At 46.9% G+C, this 16,793-nt stretch overlaps 1 protein-coding gene across 4 annotated transcripts in view; it reads left to right on the forward strand.

Moving 5' to 3' along the window:
- Positions 1-16,793, forward strand: part of NOX1 (NADPH oxidase 1) — a 2,086,008-nt gene that overhangs the window by 742,079 nt on the left and 1,327,136 nt on the right. For all 4 annotated transcript variants that reach the window (XM_068248036.1, XM_068248033.1, XM_068248032.1 and 1 more), the window contains one exon: positions 7,621-7,802. In XM_068248036.1, coding sequence (XP_068104137.1) covers positions 7,621-7,802 — 182 coding nt within the window. The remainder of the gene's footprint in view (positions 1-7,620; positions 7,803-16,793) is intronic.

The raw sequence follows: 16,793 nt of genomic DNA on the forward strand, positions 1-16,793 counted from the left end.
GAACATTTAACCCACCTCCCCCATGCTCTTGTCCCTTGTGCAAAGTACCTGGGTGTGGGCAGAGTGTCCGTCTCCCTCCTGGGAGTCTGAGGGTTTTATGGCCAGTTCATAATAGGACACAAGCTTGCCCAGGTTGTTCCCCAGCAAAACAGGGACCGGTAGCTGGTCATGGATCCCAACTACCTTCTCTTGAACCAGCCCCCCACCCCCCCAGTCGATGGACACCCAAGCATGGGGAATGTGAGAAATAGTGCCCCCCACTCCAGTGAGGGTAAGGCACTTGTCAAGAATGATGTCCTCTGTTGGTACAAGGTGACCAGCTGGTCTTTCACCATAACAAGCTGGTGATTACTCATGATGGAGTGGATCCCTTCCCCACCAGCAAACATGATGTTTGATGGTACTCCAGGCTAGGGTGCGCTGGCTGGTGGGGCCATGGGCGAGGTACAGGCAGTACAGGTGGTCATGGTGCTGGTGGTGTCTGCCTCCGCTCCCGACAGTTGAACTTCATGTGTCCAGGCTTGTGGCAGTAGTGACAGGTGACCCCCTCAGGTGCCCCAGGCTTGGGCGAGGTACAGGCAGTACAGGTGGTCCAGGTGCTGGTGGTGTCTGCCTCCGCTCCCGACAGTTGAACTTCATGTGTCCAGGCTTGCGGCAGTAGTGACAGGTGACCCCCTCAGGTGCCCCAGGCTTGGGTGCAGCGGTTGCACTGAGTGGCCTCTGTGGCGGACGGCTCACAGGGGCAGGAAGGTCTGCCCGAGTATTCGGCTGACTTCCTCTCCAGCTAGCTGGGGCAGTTCTGCATGTGTCAGGCACCCGGGTGGTCACAAAGGTCTCAGCGAGGTCTGTGGCGACAGTTACTGACTCAGGCTTCCATTCCAGCACAAATTGTTGTTCTTCAGCAGGGCAAATACACAGGAACTGATCTAGTACCATCAAGCCCTCTAAGACATCATAAGACTTTTTGGTGAGGCCTAGAGTCCACTGGCGGAATGTGGTGAGTAAACTGCTGACCACATCCGGATTAGAGTCCATAGTTTTTTTCTGCCAGGACCTGAACTTTTTTACGATAGGCTTCTGGCGTCTTTAATAGCGGCATACTCATTATCCTTTTCCACAGGTAACTCCACAAAAGCACCCAGCACTTTGTAGTGCAACAAGCGTGTCAGATGTCTGGCCCACTGGTCTTGGGACAGATGATACTAGTGACGGTATGCTTTTTCAAAAGATAGCAAAAACAAGTCAATATCTGTCAGGCTTGTCTGGTCAATGACTATAGGTCAGGCTGTATGCTCATATGACTGGCCTATAGCCCAGCCCGTAACACCTGCAATAACTCCTACCTAGCACAATACTACAATCCACCCTGCAGGTAGATGTAACATACAGACTGACAGATAGTAATCCACCAACAAAACCTGTAACTAGAAATGCAATGGGCACAGTGTTAACAAGTATATCTATATAAGGTCACCTGTGGCCTAGAAGATGATGCAATCCAGATGAATGAACCAGGTGACTGTAGAGATAGAGTCCCAGGATGACAGAGCAGTCCAGATATACTTCTTAGAGATATCGTAGTTGAGGGAAGCCAATAGTCGGACCAGGCAGCGTTCAAACGAAATCCAATTAACAGACAGAAGCAGGGCTGCCATCTGAAATTTTAGGGCCCCTCACACATCATTGGGCCTTGGCCCCCCCTTCGCTGGGCCACCCCACTGGTTGCTGTGCCTGCCCACTAGCCATCCCACCCCTGTGTCCGTGCACGAAATGTGCATGGCTCTGACACTGAAGAAAGCAGCATGCACAGCGTGAGGCAGCAAAAAGTGGGCGTGGCCATGACATGTTGTGGGTGGAGCCAAATACTATCAAAATACAGGTAGTCCCCAGTTATCAAATGAGATAGGGACTTGTAGGTCCGTTCTTATCATGTATCCGTTCCCTTTTGTCCCCCTCTTTTCTTCCTGTGCCTCTTTTGTCTCCCTCTGTCTCACAGTTTGTGCCTCTTTTGTATCCCTCTGCGTGACCTCGTGTTCCCATCTCATCTCTTTTCTCCCCGTGCCTCTTTTTTTCCGCCTCTGTTCCTCCTGTGCCTCTTTTATTCCCCAGTGTTACCTCTTGTCCGCTTCTGTCCCAGCTCGTCCCCCTGCCCTAGTCCGGTATAGGTGCCCCGAGTATAGGTATCCAGGCATAGGTACCCGCAGTATAGGTAGCCAGGTAGAGGTTTCCCCAGTATAAGTAGCCAGCTATAGGTGGTGCCCCAGTATAGGTAGCCTGGTGTAGATGCCCCCAGTATAGGTAGCCTGGTATAGCCGGGGCCCCAGTATAGGCCAGAAAGATACAGGTGTCTCCAGTATAGGTATTCAACTATAGGTGGTATCCAGGTATAGGTAGCCTGGTATAATTGCCCCCAGTACAGGTAGCCTGGTATGAGTGGAGCACCAGTATAGGTTTGCCAGGGACAGGTGCCCCCAGTGTAGGTAGCAAGCTATAGGCACCCCAGTATAAGTAACCAAGTACAGTCCATCTCCTTGGAGAGAGATTTTTAGGTTTAACTGTGGAACACTGTAAGTCAGAAATGATAAATGCCATATTTGTGCTTATGACAGATTCCTAATCCTCAGAATATGACCATTCTTATGATATTAAACTTAGGTTGTGTCACGTGTTCTGGCACTAAGCAGCTGCATAGCTTGGTACCTGGGTATGTCAGTGGCATACATTTAATAAAATCAGCAGATCCGGACCAGCAGAATTATATAATTTCCATATATATCATATAAACGGTATTCCTTAAACAAGAAAAAATCATATACTACATTTATGTTTAATAGCTGTAGATTGGCTCCAGCAAGTCTAGGTAATAACAAACCTTGAATAGGCCCCCTGCTGTGGGCTTCCTGACTGCTAAAGTCATTTAGGCCACATGGTCCTATTCAGATGTTTTTTGTTTGTTTTTCACACTCAACTGGAAAGTAAAGGTCCGTACACACGCCTGATCAAAGGCAACGACGGGTCCGTCGTCACCTCCTGTTGGACGTGTTTTCAGCAGACAGTACAGCATGTGTACAGTCTGTCGGTGGACTGATAAGGCTATTTCTGAGCGATCCACCCGGCGGATCGCTCAGAAACAGCCTAATCAGTCCACCGACAGACTGTACACACCCTGTACTGTCTGCTGAAAACCGCCCAGCAGGAGGTGATGACGGACCCGTCGTTGCCTTTGATCAGGTGTGTGTACGGACCTTAAGGCTTCTTTTGAACCAGTTAATTAAAACAAACATGGCCTTATCCAAGAGCAAAGTATTTCATGAAAAGAAGGCTCTATCAGCTACAAAATTGCAGAGACCCCAAGGCTCGGCAGTCTGCTATACCTAAAAATACAATTTGAATTGTATTGTTAACCACAATCGGTGCAGAAAACCAATTGCGTTTTCTCATGGCTGATCCGTGATAGGTAGTCTTGCCCAAAGACTCCATACTGACTAAATACTGACTTACTGAATAGGAAGAACCAAGGTCTATGTCAGAGACAGTGCCTTTAACTAGTACACTATCCAGCTCCTGGCCAGCAATTTAATTTTTGAGATTAACAAGGTTAACGTGGTCACAAATTTAGCTTTGCGGTAAAGATGTCAATGTGCCATATGAGCCAAAAACTGCTTCTTCTGAGTTGTTAGCAGTATTCCTTTTATCTTGCATAAACCACAACTGGATCATAAATAAAACAAATGCTGAAAATAAGTTTTCAAAATTATTTTAAATATATAATAATTTAAGGAGAAAAATAATGCTAAACAATCAAAAATTGTATTCACTCCAGAGGCGTATCTACAGACGTGCAGGCGTGGCTAATGCCCGGGGCGCCGCCTCCTTCCAGCTACTAGGGGGGCGCAGTTCCCTCTTCCTCCTCCCTGTGCTGTGAATGCTCGCTTCTGCCCTCCACTCACGCTGTGTAAATAAAGAGGGGGCAGAGCACATTACAGCTTCCCTCCCCCTTCCCTTCATCTGTATCAGTGACGGCATTAGCTCACGTCCTGCAGCCATCAACCCTGCCCGAGCAGCACGGAAGATCAGTGATGGCTGCTCAGGGCTTCTCTGCAGGGCAATCCTGCAGCTCCGTATTGCCCTCAGCTGCTGGGGATAGTAACATATCAGCAGTCATTTCCCCACCACACGGATAACACAGAAGGTCCGTGACATGCAGATCGACATCTCTCCCCCTCCACAGCAGCTGCTCTACAATCGCCTGGCTGGTCTTCCTGCTTCTCTGAACAGACCCAGCCGGTGGATTACAGAGTGGCTGCAGGAAGGGGAGAGATGCAGATCTGCTGGTCACTGAACTTCTGTGCTACACGTGGTGGGGCAATGAGTGCTGAAACACTGTGAGTACCCACCCCACCCTAGCCAGATTCTGCCATGCATCCACCTCACCCAGATTCTGTCATCCATCCATCCATCCACCCCAGCCAGATTCTGCCATCCATCCATCCACCCCAGCCAGATGCTGCCATCCATCATCCATCCATGCACCCCAGCCAGATTCTGCCATGCATCCACCTCACCCAGATTCTGTCATTCATCCATCCATCCACCCCAGCCAGATTCTGCCATCCATCCATTCACCCCAGCCAGATTCTGCCATGCATCCACCTCACCCAGATTCTGTCATCCATCCATCCATCCACCCCAGCCAGATTCTGCCATCCATCCATCCACCCCAGCCAGATGCTGCCATCCATCATCCATCCATGCACCCCAGCCAGATTCTGTCATCCATCCATCCATCCACCCCAGCCAGATTCTGCCATCCATCCATTCACCCCAGCCAGATTCTGCCATCCATCCATCCACCCCAGCCAGATTCTGCCATCCATCCATCCACCCCAGCCGGATGCTGCCATCCATCATCCATCCATGCACCCCAGCCAGATTCTGTCATCCATCCATCCATCCACCCCAGCCAGATTCTGCCATCCATCCATCCATCCACCCCAGCCAGATTCTGCCATCCATCCATCCACCCCAGCCAGATGCTGCCATCCATCATCCATCCATGCACCCCAGCCAGATTCTGCCATCCATCCATCCACCCCAGCCAGATTCTGTCATCCATCCATCCACCCCAGCCAGATTCTGCCATCCATCCATTCGCCCCAGCCAGATTCTGCCATCCATCCATCCATCCACCCCAGCCAGATTCTGCCATCCATCCATCCATCCATCCACCCCAGCCAGATTCTGTCATCCATCCATCCATCCATCCACCCCAGCCAGATTCTGCCATCCATCCATTCACCCCAGCCAGATTCTGCCATCCATCCATCCATCCATCCATCCACCCCAGCCAGATTCTGCCATCCATCCATCCACCCCAGCCAGATTCTGCCATCCATCCATCCACCCCAGCCAGATTCTGCCATCCATCCATCCATCCATCCACCCCAGCCAGATTCTGCCATCCATCCATCCACCCCAGCCAGATTCTGCCATCCATCCATCCATCCATCCACCCACACAAGCCAGATTCTGCCATCCATCCATCCACTCCAGCCAGATTCTGCCATCCATCCATTCACCCCAGCCAGATGCTGCCATCCATCTTCCATCCATGCACCCCAGCCAGATGCTGCCACCCACCCCAGCCAGATGCTGCCACCCACCCCAGCAAGCAGCCAGATGCTGCCACCCACCCCAGCCAGATGCTGCCACCCACCCCAGCCAGATGCTGCCACCCACCCCAGCAAGCAGCCAGATGCTGTCACCCACCCCAGCCAGATGCTGCCAGCAAGCAGCCAGATGCTGCAACCCACCCAGCCCAGCAAGCAGCCAGATGCTGCCCCCCACCCACCTCAGCATGCAGCCAGACTATTTAATTTTGAGGCACATGGCTACTTAAATCTAAAATATAGGGGACCATGGCTATTCAATTTATGTTACAGGGACACTTTTAACTAGCAATTGGGGGGGGGCGCAAATTTAGTGTTTGCCATAGGCGCCATATTACTCAGATACGCCCCTGATTCACTCATAGCAAAGATCCAGCCAACCACAGCTTTCAAGCACTTTCAGTAATCTCCAGCAGAGGGCATTTAGTTTCCCATTCCCACACCCACGTTCACATTGACTGGGTTGTACTACAGTGAAGGTGGAGAATGTTATTATTATTATTTAGTATTTATATAGCGCCGACATATTTTGCAGCGCTGTACAGTGTATATATATATATATATATATATATATATATATATCTTGTCACTAACTGTCCCTCAAAGGAGCTCACAATCTAATCCCTACCATTGCCATATGTCTATATTATGTAGTGTAAGTACTAAAGTCTAGGGCCAATTTTTAGAGGGAGCCAATTAACTTATCTGTATGTTTTTGGCATGTGGGAGGAAACCGGAGTGCCCGGAGGAAACCCACGCAGACACGGAGAGAACATACAAACTCTTTGCAGATAGTGCCCTGGCTGGGATTCGAACCAGGGACCCAGCGCTGCAAGGCGAGAGAGCTAATCACTACGCCACCGTGCTGCCCATGTTGTGGAAATTCAAGTAACAGGTTTACTGCATTCTTTGAAAACAGATTGAGGCTGGGGCATATCCACATGAAGACAGTTAGAAAATAGAGAAGAGCAATAGGATTGCGCAGGATTCCAAATTTCGAGTTTCACATCAGAATTCAGCAATCTGGTGTGGAATTCAGAATGTAGAATTTGGAATCCTGCAAAATTCAGATATTTGCATTGAATCAATACCGCCCACTTTATTGATTAATCTCCCCCAATACATACTATTGTCACCAAATTTGTTAGGTATGTTAGGGAGAATAGTGGTAACAAGTTAAATATTTTTTTTTAAATACCTTGTAGATTTTAAGAAAATCCATTTGAAAAAAAAATCAAATAAAAACAGTTAGTTTGGTTTTTTTTTTTTTGTTTTTTTACTTGGTAAAATGACAGTTTGTTGCTGTAAACTTTAATATACACTTTTATATATACGGAGTTCTGTCTACTGATTTTATATATTTTAACCCCTAAGCAGCTTCAATAGAGTTATCTCGGTTGAGATAAGTGCACTGCTTTGAACCTCAGTCGACAGAACTCATTGTGCTGCAAATTCTTGGCATGTTTTAATCTCTCTGCTAGCAGGGAATATAGAAACTGAAAGCAGAAGTCCTCTGTTATTATCTCACACTGTACCCTAGTAACAAGTGGCCATAAATACACATTACGGCAGTACTATTTAGTAGCAAGCAAATGTAACAAATAAAAGGTAAAAAAAATATGCTAAAATAAATTGGTACTTGGAAACCTCCTAATAAATTAGCTTCTAAAGGGTTAAGACAATGGACAGTTTGGGGGTCCCCTGTTTTTATTTTACTTTTTTCTCAAAATCTACAAGGTCTTTAAAACACATGGAATTACCTGAGAGAATTTGAAATTCTGTCAGATTTGGTATTCTGCAATTCTGACCATCCCTATTAAAAAATCATTTTGTGGTTAGGTGGACGTACAATACATTTTTCGTTTACATTTTCACCAGCTATTTTTCTTTTAACAGTAGAGGTTTTGTTTGAAAAAAATGTACATTTGCAGTCTTTACTTTTTTTTTACAGAATCCACCTTATGTTTGCTTTACAACCATTGCTGGCATCACTGGGGTGTTGATCACACTGGCTTTAATTTTAATGATCACATCATCTACTGAATTCATTCGCAGATGTTGCTTTGAAGTTTTCTGGTATACACACCACCTCTTTATCATCTTTTTTGCTGGTCTGTTAATTCATGGATTAGGGTAAGTTTTTTTTTCATCATAAAAGCTTTTAATGAGCAGATGTTAATTACAAAAATTCAAATAAACTTGCAGTTGAAAAGCTATGAATCGTATATATGACTACAATATATGTAAGATAACAAATGTATTACAGTAAACATTAGGAACGATAAAGAATAATGAGAATAATATTTAAATCACTCCAAAACCTAAGAACCTGGATTAGTTGTTTTAACTAAACCTATGGCAGGTGACAACCAACTTTGGGATCGAAAATAAAAGTGTCGAGGCAGGTAGCCCATCAGGCTTACCACACTTATTAGTACTGTGACTTTGTTGTTAGAGTGATAGCTACAATTCTATAAGGGTGACTATTCATCTACAGATTAGGGTAAGTTTAAAAATAATAAAAAAAAAACATATCCTACCTAATAAAAGCACTGGGATCTTAATCCATAAGCTGTGTCCTTGTCAGCCACTGCGGACAAGGGCCAATAAGTGGTATAATCCTGATACAAAACTTCTTATACCTCTCTCATTTTTGTAAATATTTTATCATATCATTTCATGTGACACTAACAATATGGTAGTTTGATAAAGATGGCCTGAACGTTTCGCCAGCGAACGGTTCCCGGCGAACTTCGGTGGTTCGCGTTCGCGGAGAACCGCAAACTTTTCCGGAAGTTCGATTCACCCCCCATAGTGCATCATTAGGGTCAACTTTAACCTTCTACATCACAGTCAGCAGGTACATTGTAGCCAATCAGGCTACACTCCCTCCTGGAGCCCCCCCCCCTTATAAAAGGCAGGCAGCGTCAGGCATTGGACTCACTCGTGTGCCTGTAGTAATTAGAGAAGGGAGAGCTGCTGTGCAAAGACCTATAGGGAAAGCTTAGTTAGGCTCTTGTAGGCTTGTTAGCTTGCTCCTTGCTGATTCTTATTGCTAAAAAAACACCCCTCAACAGCTCTTTTGAGAGCTAATCTTGTTCTTGTCATCTTTTTTTTTTTTTTTTTTGTGGCCCACTTGCATTATATACAGCCCTGTCAGTCAGTCGCAGCTGGCCTTTGGCCCCTTGGTGGTATAATTACTACTGTGCCAGGTACAGATTTGTAATACCCATCACTGCATATACCTACCTGTTGTTCACAGTGCACCCACCTACCTACGTGAGTGCACGCAGTGTCACCGTGCCTGTCCGGTACCGGTCTGTGTGTGACAGGTGCACATTGTAATATCCATCACTGCATATACCTACCTGTTGTTCACTTCAGAGCACCCACCTACCTACGTGAGCGCACGCAGTGTCACTGTGCCTGTCTGGTACCTGTCTGTGTGTGACTGGTGCACATTATAATCCCCATCACTGCATATACCTACCTGTTGTTCACAGTGCAGCACCCGAATCCGAATAGATTTTATTCGCCAAGTACATGATCGTACAAGGAATTGTTGTTGGCACTACAGAGCAGCAAACCTTCATGGACAGGAACATAAATATGGTTGACAGGAACATAAATATGATTGACAGCATACATATAATTACACATATCAGACTATAGGATACGATTTTAGGAGTACAACAATACACTGGGCGAATGCCCTAAACAAGCAGTTTTACAGATTTACAGCATCCACTATGCAATATGCAGTACGCGGCGCAGCCCGGATAGCAGTTAGCGTGTCTCAGGGATGGCAAAGGGGGCCGCTGAGTTGAGGGCCTGGACAGCTTGGGGGTAGAAAGAGTTCCTGTGTCTGGAGGTCTTGGTGGATATAGTTCTGAGGCGGCGCCCCAGTGGGAGAAGATTGAGGTAGCGGTTGCCAGGGTGGGAGCGTTTTTTTGCAATCCTGGTTGCTCTGGAAAACAGTCTGGAGTGGTGCAGGAGCTCTAGGGATGGCATATTGCATAGTGGATGCTGGGAGGTAACAATGATCTTCTCTGCAGATTTGATAACTCTCTGTAGTTTGTGTTTGTCCCTGGCGGAAGCCCCGGGGTACCACACAATGATGGAGGAGCAGAGAACCAACTCGATGGTGGAGGAGTAGAAAAGGGTCAGAAGGGCGCGGGACATGCCAAACTTTTTTAGCTGGCGTAGAAAGAACAGCTGTTGTTGGGCCTTTTTTTGCAGTCTGGAGGAGTTGTCATCCCACCTTAGATCACTAGAGATGGTGGTGCCTAGGAGGCGAGCGCTGGTGACCCTGGAGACCTCAGAGCCCTCAATGAGCACCGGTGGGAGGACAGTTTTTTTTTTCCTAAAATCAATGGTTAGTTCAACAGTTTTAGCTGCATTGAGGACAAGCTTGTTGGCCTTGCACCAGTTGCAGATCCTTTCTATCTCCTGGTGGTAGGCTTGTTCGCCGCTCTTGTCCATGAGGCCTATGATGGTGGTATTGTATTGAATCACTTTGACTGAGTCAGACTGTGATGTGCAGGAGCTTGTATATGTGCCTACGCGAGCGCACGCAGTGTCACTGTGTCTGTCCGGTACCTGTCTGTGTGTGATCAATGCACATTATAATATCCATCACTGCATATACCTACCCGTTGTTCACAGTGCACCCATCTACCTACGTGAGCGCACGCAGTGTGATATTTAATGCCACCAGTCATTGTACCTGTTCACGGTACGTGTGTGTGACAGGTGCACATTTGTAATACCCATCACTGCATATACCTACCTGTTGTGTTCAGTGCACCCACCTCATCACTGCATATACCTACCTGTTGTGTTCAGTGCACCCACCTCATCACTGCATATACCTACCTGTTGTGTTCAGTGCACCCACCTACCTACGTAAGTGCACACAGTGTGATAGACACCTACCTACGTGAGTGCACGCAGTGTGATATACCACTCTGTGCATACCTGTTAACTGCACCTGTGTGACTGCACATTGTATTAGTCAAGTCAGTGCATACCTTTCACTTCATCCCTCCAGATATGGACAAAATGGACAAAACTGGCAGAGGCAGACCCAGAGGAAGGCCACCCGGCAGGTCTGTGCAAGGTCATCATGCTGATGTGATTTTGTGTGGCCCTGGACCAAATTACAGTGCTCAGAAGAAGGCACGTCCCATAAATTCCCAAGATTGTCAGGACGTGGTTGACTATTTAACACAAAACACCTCATCCTCCGCAGCCACCAGCACTACTACAAGCACCACATCTGCTGCATTTCACAGTTCGTAGTAATTATTTGGTGGGGAAATCACTGATGCACAGCCATTATTGTTACAACCAGATGAAGGCGCTAAGCAAGTTACACCACCTCATATGTCTGAGTTAGGCGACACTATGGACGTAATGTGTGAGGAGGAGGATGATGAAGTATCTGCTGTTGGTGCAGTTTTGGAGGTGTCTGAGGCAAGTGAAGCTGGGCAGGATGATTATGATGATGACGACGATATGGATGCCACGTGGGTTCCCAATAGAAGAGATGAACAGGGGGACAGTTCAGAGGGGGAGTCGGAGAGGAGTAGTAGGAGATGAGTTCCTGAAAGAAGCAGGGGGAGCTCGTCATCAGAAACAGCTGGTGGCAGTGTCCGGCGCCATGTATTCGCCACCTATGGAGAGCCAGCCCACATGCCCTTTAATGTCAGCTGCTGATGCCACCATAGTGCCATCACCCCAGGGGGGCTCAGCGGTTTGGTCAATTTTTAATGTGTCTGCCGTAGATCAGAGCAATGCCATCTGTTCTCTCTGCCTCCAAAAATTGAGCCGTGGAAAGGCCAACACCCACGTAGGGACAACTGCCTTACGAAAGGCACATGCAGAAAAGGCACAAACTGCAATGGGAAGAGCACCTGAGCAAAAGCAGCACACAAAAGAAAAGCCACCCTCCTTCTCCTCTTCCTCCTTCAGGTGCAGCATCTTCAGCCACTTTCTCCCTTGCACCTTCACAGCCACCCTCCTCCACTCTGCCTCTGACCTTGAGCGGTTCCTGCTCCTCTGCCCACAGCAGCCAGGTGTCTGTGAAGAAAATCTTTGAGCGGAAGAAGCCAATTTCTGCCAGTCACCCTCTTGCCTGACATCTGACAGCTGGCTTGGTGGAACTGTTAGCTCGCCAGCTGTTACCATACCAGCTGGTGGACTCTGAAGCCTTCCAGAAATTTGTGGCCATTGGGACACTGCAGTGGAAGATACCAGGCCGCAACTATTTCTCTAAAAAGGCGATACCCAAACTGTACCGTGAAGTTGAGAGGCAAGTGGTGTCACCTCTGGCACACAGCGTTGGGTCAAGGGTCCACCTGACCACAGATGCCTGGTCTGCCAAGCACGGTCAGGGCCGTTACTATACTAACACAGCCCATTGGGTCAACCTGGTGACCGCTGGCAAGCAGGGAGTACGTGGCTGTGCAGCGGAACTTGTGACACCTCCACGGCTTGCAGGTAGGCCTGCTGCCACCTCCTCTCCTCCTGCTACATCCTCTTCGCTGTCCTCCTCCTCCTTGGCTGAGTGGCAGTTCAACTCTACTGGTGCTGCGATCTCCTCTCCAGCTACACAGCCCCAGCTCCCCAGGGCCTATGCTGCATGCCAGGTACGACGGTGTCACGCCATCTTAAACATGTCTTGCCTCAAAGCGGAGAGTCACACTGGAGCAGCTCTCCTGGCTGCGCTTAACAAACAGAATTATACAGAAAAAAGTTGTGCGCTCCAACCATAAGTGATAATAGTAGTAATGATGTTGTTAATCAGTCTCACCAGGAGACACTTTTTGTTTGTGAATCTGGATCGCTAAATACCAGAAGGAGCTTTGTGCGGCTCCCCAGATAAATATATAGTATGTAAGTTAGAATAGCGCTCAACAGATATAATCACATATAGACTCCTAAAGGTAACAAAACTAAAATAAAACTAAAACTAAACATAGGTCCATTTCATAATTCAGGAACAGTCCAATAATATTTTCTGATCGCATAAGCTTCACTCAGATGGTACATCTTCTCAGATCCACTTTAGTATCTTTAAAACATATACGCTCACCGGAAAATATAGCTGACCCAGTCCAATCAGGATGTACACCTGTGACCTAGCCAGCAAATCTCTTCACTCTTCAATATGTGATCTCCACAGCTCATGCATGCAAAAATGAGAAAGTGCGAACAAAAATAGAAAAAAAACAATAGCGTAATACTGCTTGATATTGCTTATATCCTCCACATCACCAGTGTGAACCAAACAGGTATCCACATTACACCCAGTGCGTTAACATGCAGGTATTTTAGGCCTCTCACCGTATGCAGTGGCTGACCCAGCACATACCAGCAAACTCGCTCAGCATGGGGCTTTCAACAGCCTCTCCCCAGTTGGTGAGGTTTTAAATAAACTCTCCCTGGGGGGCCTGCTTCTGGAATTTATCCTTAGTTTGGGCTCTTGAATGAGCCTCCTCGCTCCATACAGCTGTATGTAGTGAGGAGGCTCATTCAAGACCCAAACTAAGGATAAATTCCAGAAGCAGGCCCCTCAGGGAGAGTTTTTTTTAGAACCTCACCAACTGGGGAGAGGCTGTTGAAAGCCCCATGCTGAGCGAGTTTGCTGGTCTGTGCTGCAAAGCACAGACTGCCTTTTAGGTGGGAGGCCTAAAATACCTGCATGTGAATGCACTGGGTGTAATGTGGAGACCTGTTTGGTTCACACTGGTGATGTGTAGGATATAAGCAATATCAAGCAATATTACGCTATTGTTTTTCTCTTTTTGTCCGCACTTTTTCATTTTTGCATGCATGAGTTGTGGAGATCACATATGGAAACAAAATATCTAGGAATAAAAAAGGCCTCTATGGATGAATAGGAAGGTTAGAGATAAAATGAAGAGGAAAAATAATGCCTATAAGGTCCTAAAACAGGAGGGGACTGAGGCTGCTCTAAGCAATTAAAAGGAGTACAATAAAAATTTAAAAAAAGAAATTAGGCTGGCAAAGATCGAAGCTGAAAATGAAATCGCTAGGGATATCAAATCTAACCCAAAAAAGTTTTACAAGTACATCAACTCTAAAAAAAGAAAGGTTGACTGTATAGGACTCCTAAAGGATGAGGGTGGGAACTCAATGGTGGATGACCAAGGTGAGGCAAAGTTATTAAATGCTTTCTTTGCTTCTGTCTTCACAAAGGAAACAGCACTGTTGCAAATTACAGAGGCAGAAGAGTCTCAATCTTCTAACTGTAATATTAAATACTTAACGCAGGAAGAAGTGAAGGTAAGTAAAGGTGGCCATACACTGGTCGATGTGCCATTAGATCGACCAGCTGACAGATCCCTATCTGATCGAATCTGATCAGAAAGGGATCGTATGGCTGCCTTTACTGCAAACAGATTGTGAATCGATTTCAGCCTGAAACCGATTTACCATCTGCTGAGCTGCTCCTGCCGCCTGTCCCCCCCCCCCCCCCGTATACATTACCTGATGCTGGCTCCCGGGCATCTTCTCCGCATTGCACGGCTCTGTTCCGGCTCCATCCCGGCGCTTCCTGTGTTACTCCGTAACCAGGAAGTTCAAATAGAGCGCCCTCTATTTGAACTTCCTGGTCACTGCAGTGACACAGGAAGTGCCGGGATGGATGGAGCCGGAACAGAGCCGTGCAGCGCGGAGAAGACGCCCGGGAGCCGGCCTCAGGTAATGTATACTTGATCGGATCGGCCACCGCTAGCGACGCGCACTTTACCCGCAGGCGATCGAGGGTAATTTCTCGCACGGCGCGATCGACGGACCGATCCGATTTCGGGAGGAAATCGGATCGGCGGCTGCGTTTACCGCGAACGATTGGCAGAAGATTCGACCCCAGGATCGAATCTGCTGTCGAAACAGCCGCGAATCGAGCCAGTGTATGGCCTGCTTAAAAGTACTAAATAAATTAAAAATAGACAAGGCACCTGGCCCAGATGGCATGCATCCTCGGGTCCTAAGGGAATTAAGTTCAGTTATAGATAAACCCCTTTATCTTATCTTTTGTGACTTTCTTTCAACTGGCAGAGTTTCCGTGGATTGGCGTACAGCCCACGTTTTCCCATTATTTAAGAAGGGCAAAAAATCAGATCCAGGAAATTATAGACCTGTAAGCTTAACATCAGTTGTATGCAAACTATTTGAGGGGATACTAAGAGATACTATACATGACTTCATAGTAGAAAATAATCTTATTTCACAGCATCAACATGGGTTTACTAAAGACAGGTCCTGTTTGACTAACATGCTCAGCTTTTATGAGGTAGTGAACGCTAATATGGATATTGGGAATGCTGTAGATGTGATATACTCAGGGGCGTAGCAATAGGGGGTTGTGATGATCGCTGCTGCAGCAGCTGTTGCTGGAAGTAGTAGTGCTGCAGCTCAGGCAGTTCTGATCTATTTCCATGCAAGCTGCATAGCTTTGTCTGTCTTTCCCTGCTGTCAGCTTGTGACTGATTATCATTCACCTGTGTGGGAATCTGCATGTCTGCTCCCATTGGATGACCTCAGTATAAAGATCTGCTTCCTGCAGGGTTTCCTTGGGTTTTCATAGCTTCAGTTTAAGCCCGTCTTGCTGTCGCTTTAGCCCCCGATCGTGTTTCTTGTTATAAAGATACTTTGCTGGTCTTTGCATCATATATTGGTTCATTGTCAATTTATATGCATACCAGCACGTTTATTATTTTCCTTGTATTCGTGTTACGTTGATACATCAGTGTCGCTGATATATACGTACACGAACTGTTTATTTCCTGTGTTCAGTTAGTCAGTTTTCCAGCACGCTTTGGTAGTTTGCGCGTACCGTGAGCACCCGTGCTGAGCTAGTTATCCTGTTCCTGGTCCTGTTTGTGGATTGCGTTCATCTCTGCGAAGAGATAACGAATCCTTCTGAATCCAGTTCTGTTACTGTTTGTGGATTGCGTTCATCTCTGCGAAGAGATAACGAATCCTTCTGAATCCAGTTCTGTTACTGTTTGTGGATTGCGTTCATCTCTGCGAAGAGATAGCGAATCCTTCTGAGTCCTGTTCCCTGTATTACTCCAGTCCTAGTCAGCGTTCCTGCTTATGTCATATATCGGTTCATTGCCGATATATACATATGTTAGTCAGACGTTACAAATAGTTTCATTGATAGCTGTAATTGTAATACGCTAGGAAAACATACTTATTGTATATTTATCTGTGTTACGTTCATCTATCTTGATCCTGCTGTTTTCTGACTGTCCTGTCCTGTCTTTGTGAGGCACGCCATCGCCGCAGCGCATTGGCTGCCTCATTCCAGTCTGTCTGGTTTTGGACGCTTGCTGTCGCTAAGTAGCCGCTAGCTAGCAAGCGTTCATTCTGTCTACCTGTCCTGATCTCCTCAGTTCTGGTTTATGCGCTCAGCGCTACTTTGCGCTGAGACGTTATAACGAAAGCATTGTTTGTGGCTGTCAGATCTGCACCGGCTCTGTGCGCCACAATCTCCTATTGGAGTCAGTCCTCCCCTCCACTATACTAGGGATAGCCTGTTTCTTTGTGCTAGTGTGTGTACCTCCTCCACGTCAGCTCATGCGTTGCATGCTGACTGTGGAGAATACACCACCAAGCCTTACATTATGAAAACCCCATTACCAATCCCCATTGTGGGGGGGATTCCCAGAAAGTATGACACAGTTAATTATGGTTCCTGTTCCTTTAAGAAATTTGAAGAACTTAACCCTGAAACAGAAAATGAGTTTTTCTCTGAATGTGCCAGGTTCCTGGCCAATCCCGATCTCCAAGCGACTCCTGTTTCAACCTGGGCACTCCAGCTAGTTTATATTTTGTTTAAAGGGCAATTGCTTCAGTGGGCATGTGATGTTCTCAATCATTCCGATTTGAATGAGAGACCGCTGGAATTTCTAGCGTTTGTGATCCATAACTGGTTGCGCATAGATCCATTGCCTTTTCCTCTAAATGAACTCCTGGCAGCAGGCCAATCAGCTGCTCCTTCAATTGTTTGCAAAAATGATCAGCAAGCAGAGAGTGTTCCTGATAATTTTCCTGCAGCCTTGAATAAATCACCAAAAACAGCAGGGAAAA

Source organism: Hyperolius riggenbachi, chromosome 8 (assembly GCF_040937935.1).
Source record: "Hyperolius riggenbachi isolate aHypRig1 chromosome 8, aHypRig1.pri, whole genome shotgun sequence".
In the NCBI taxonomy this organism is placed as follows: domain Eukaryota; kingdom Metazoa; phylum Chordata; class Amphibia; order Anura; family Hyperoliidae; genus Hyperolius; species Hyperolius riggenbachi.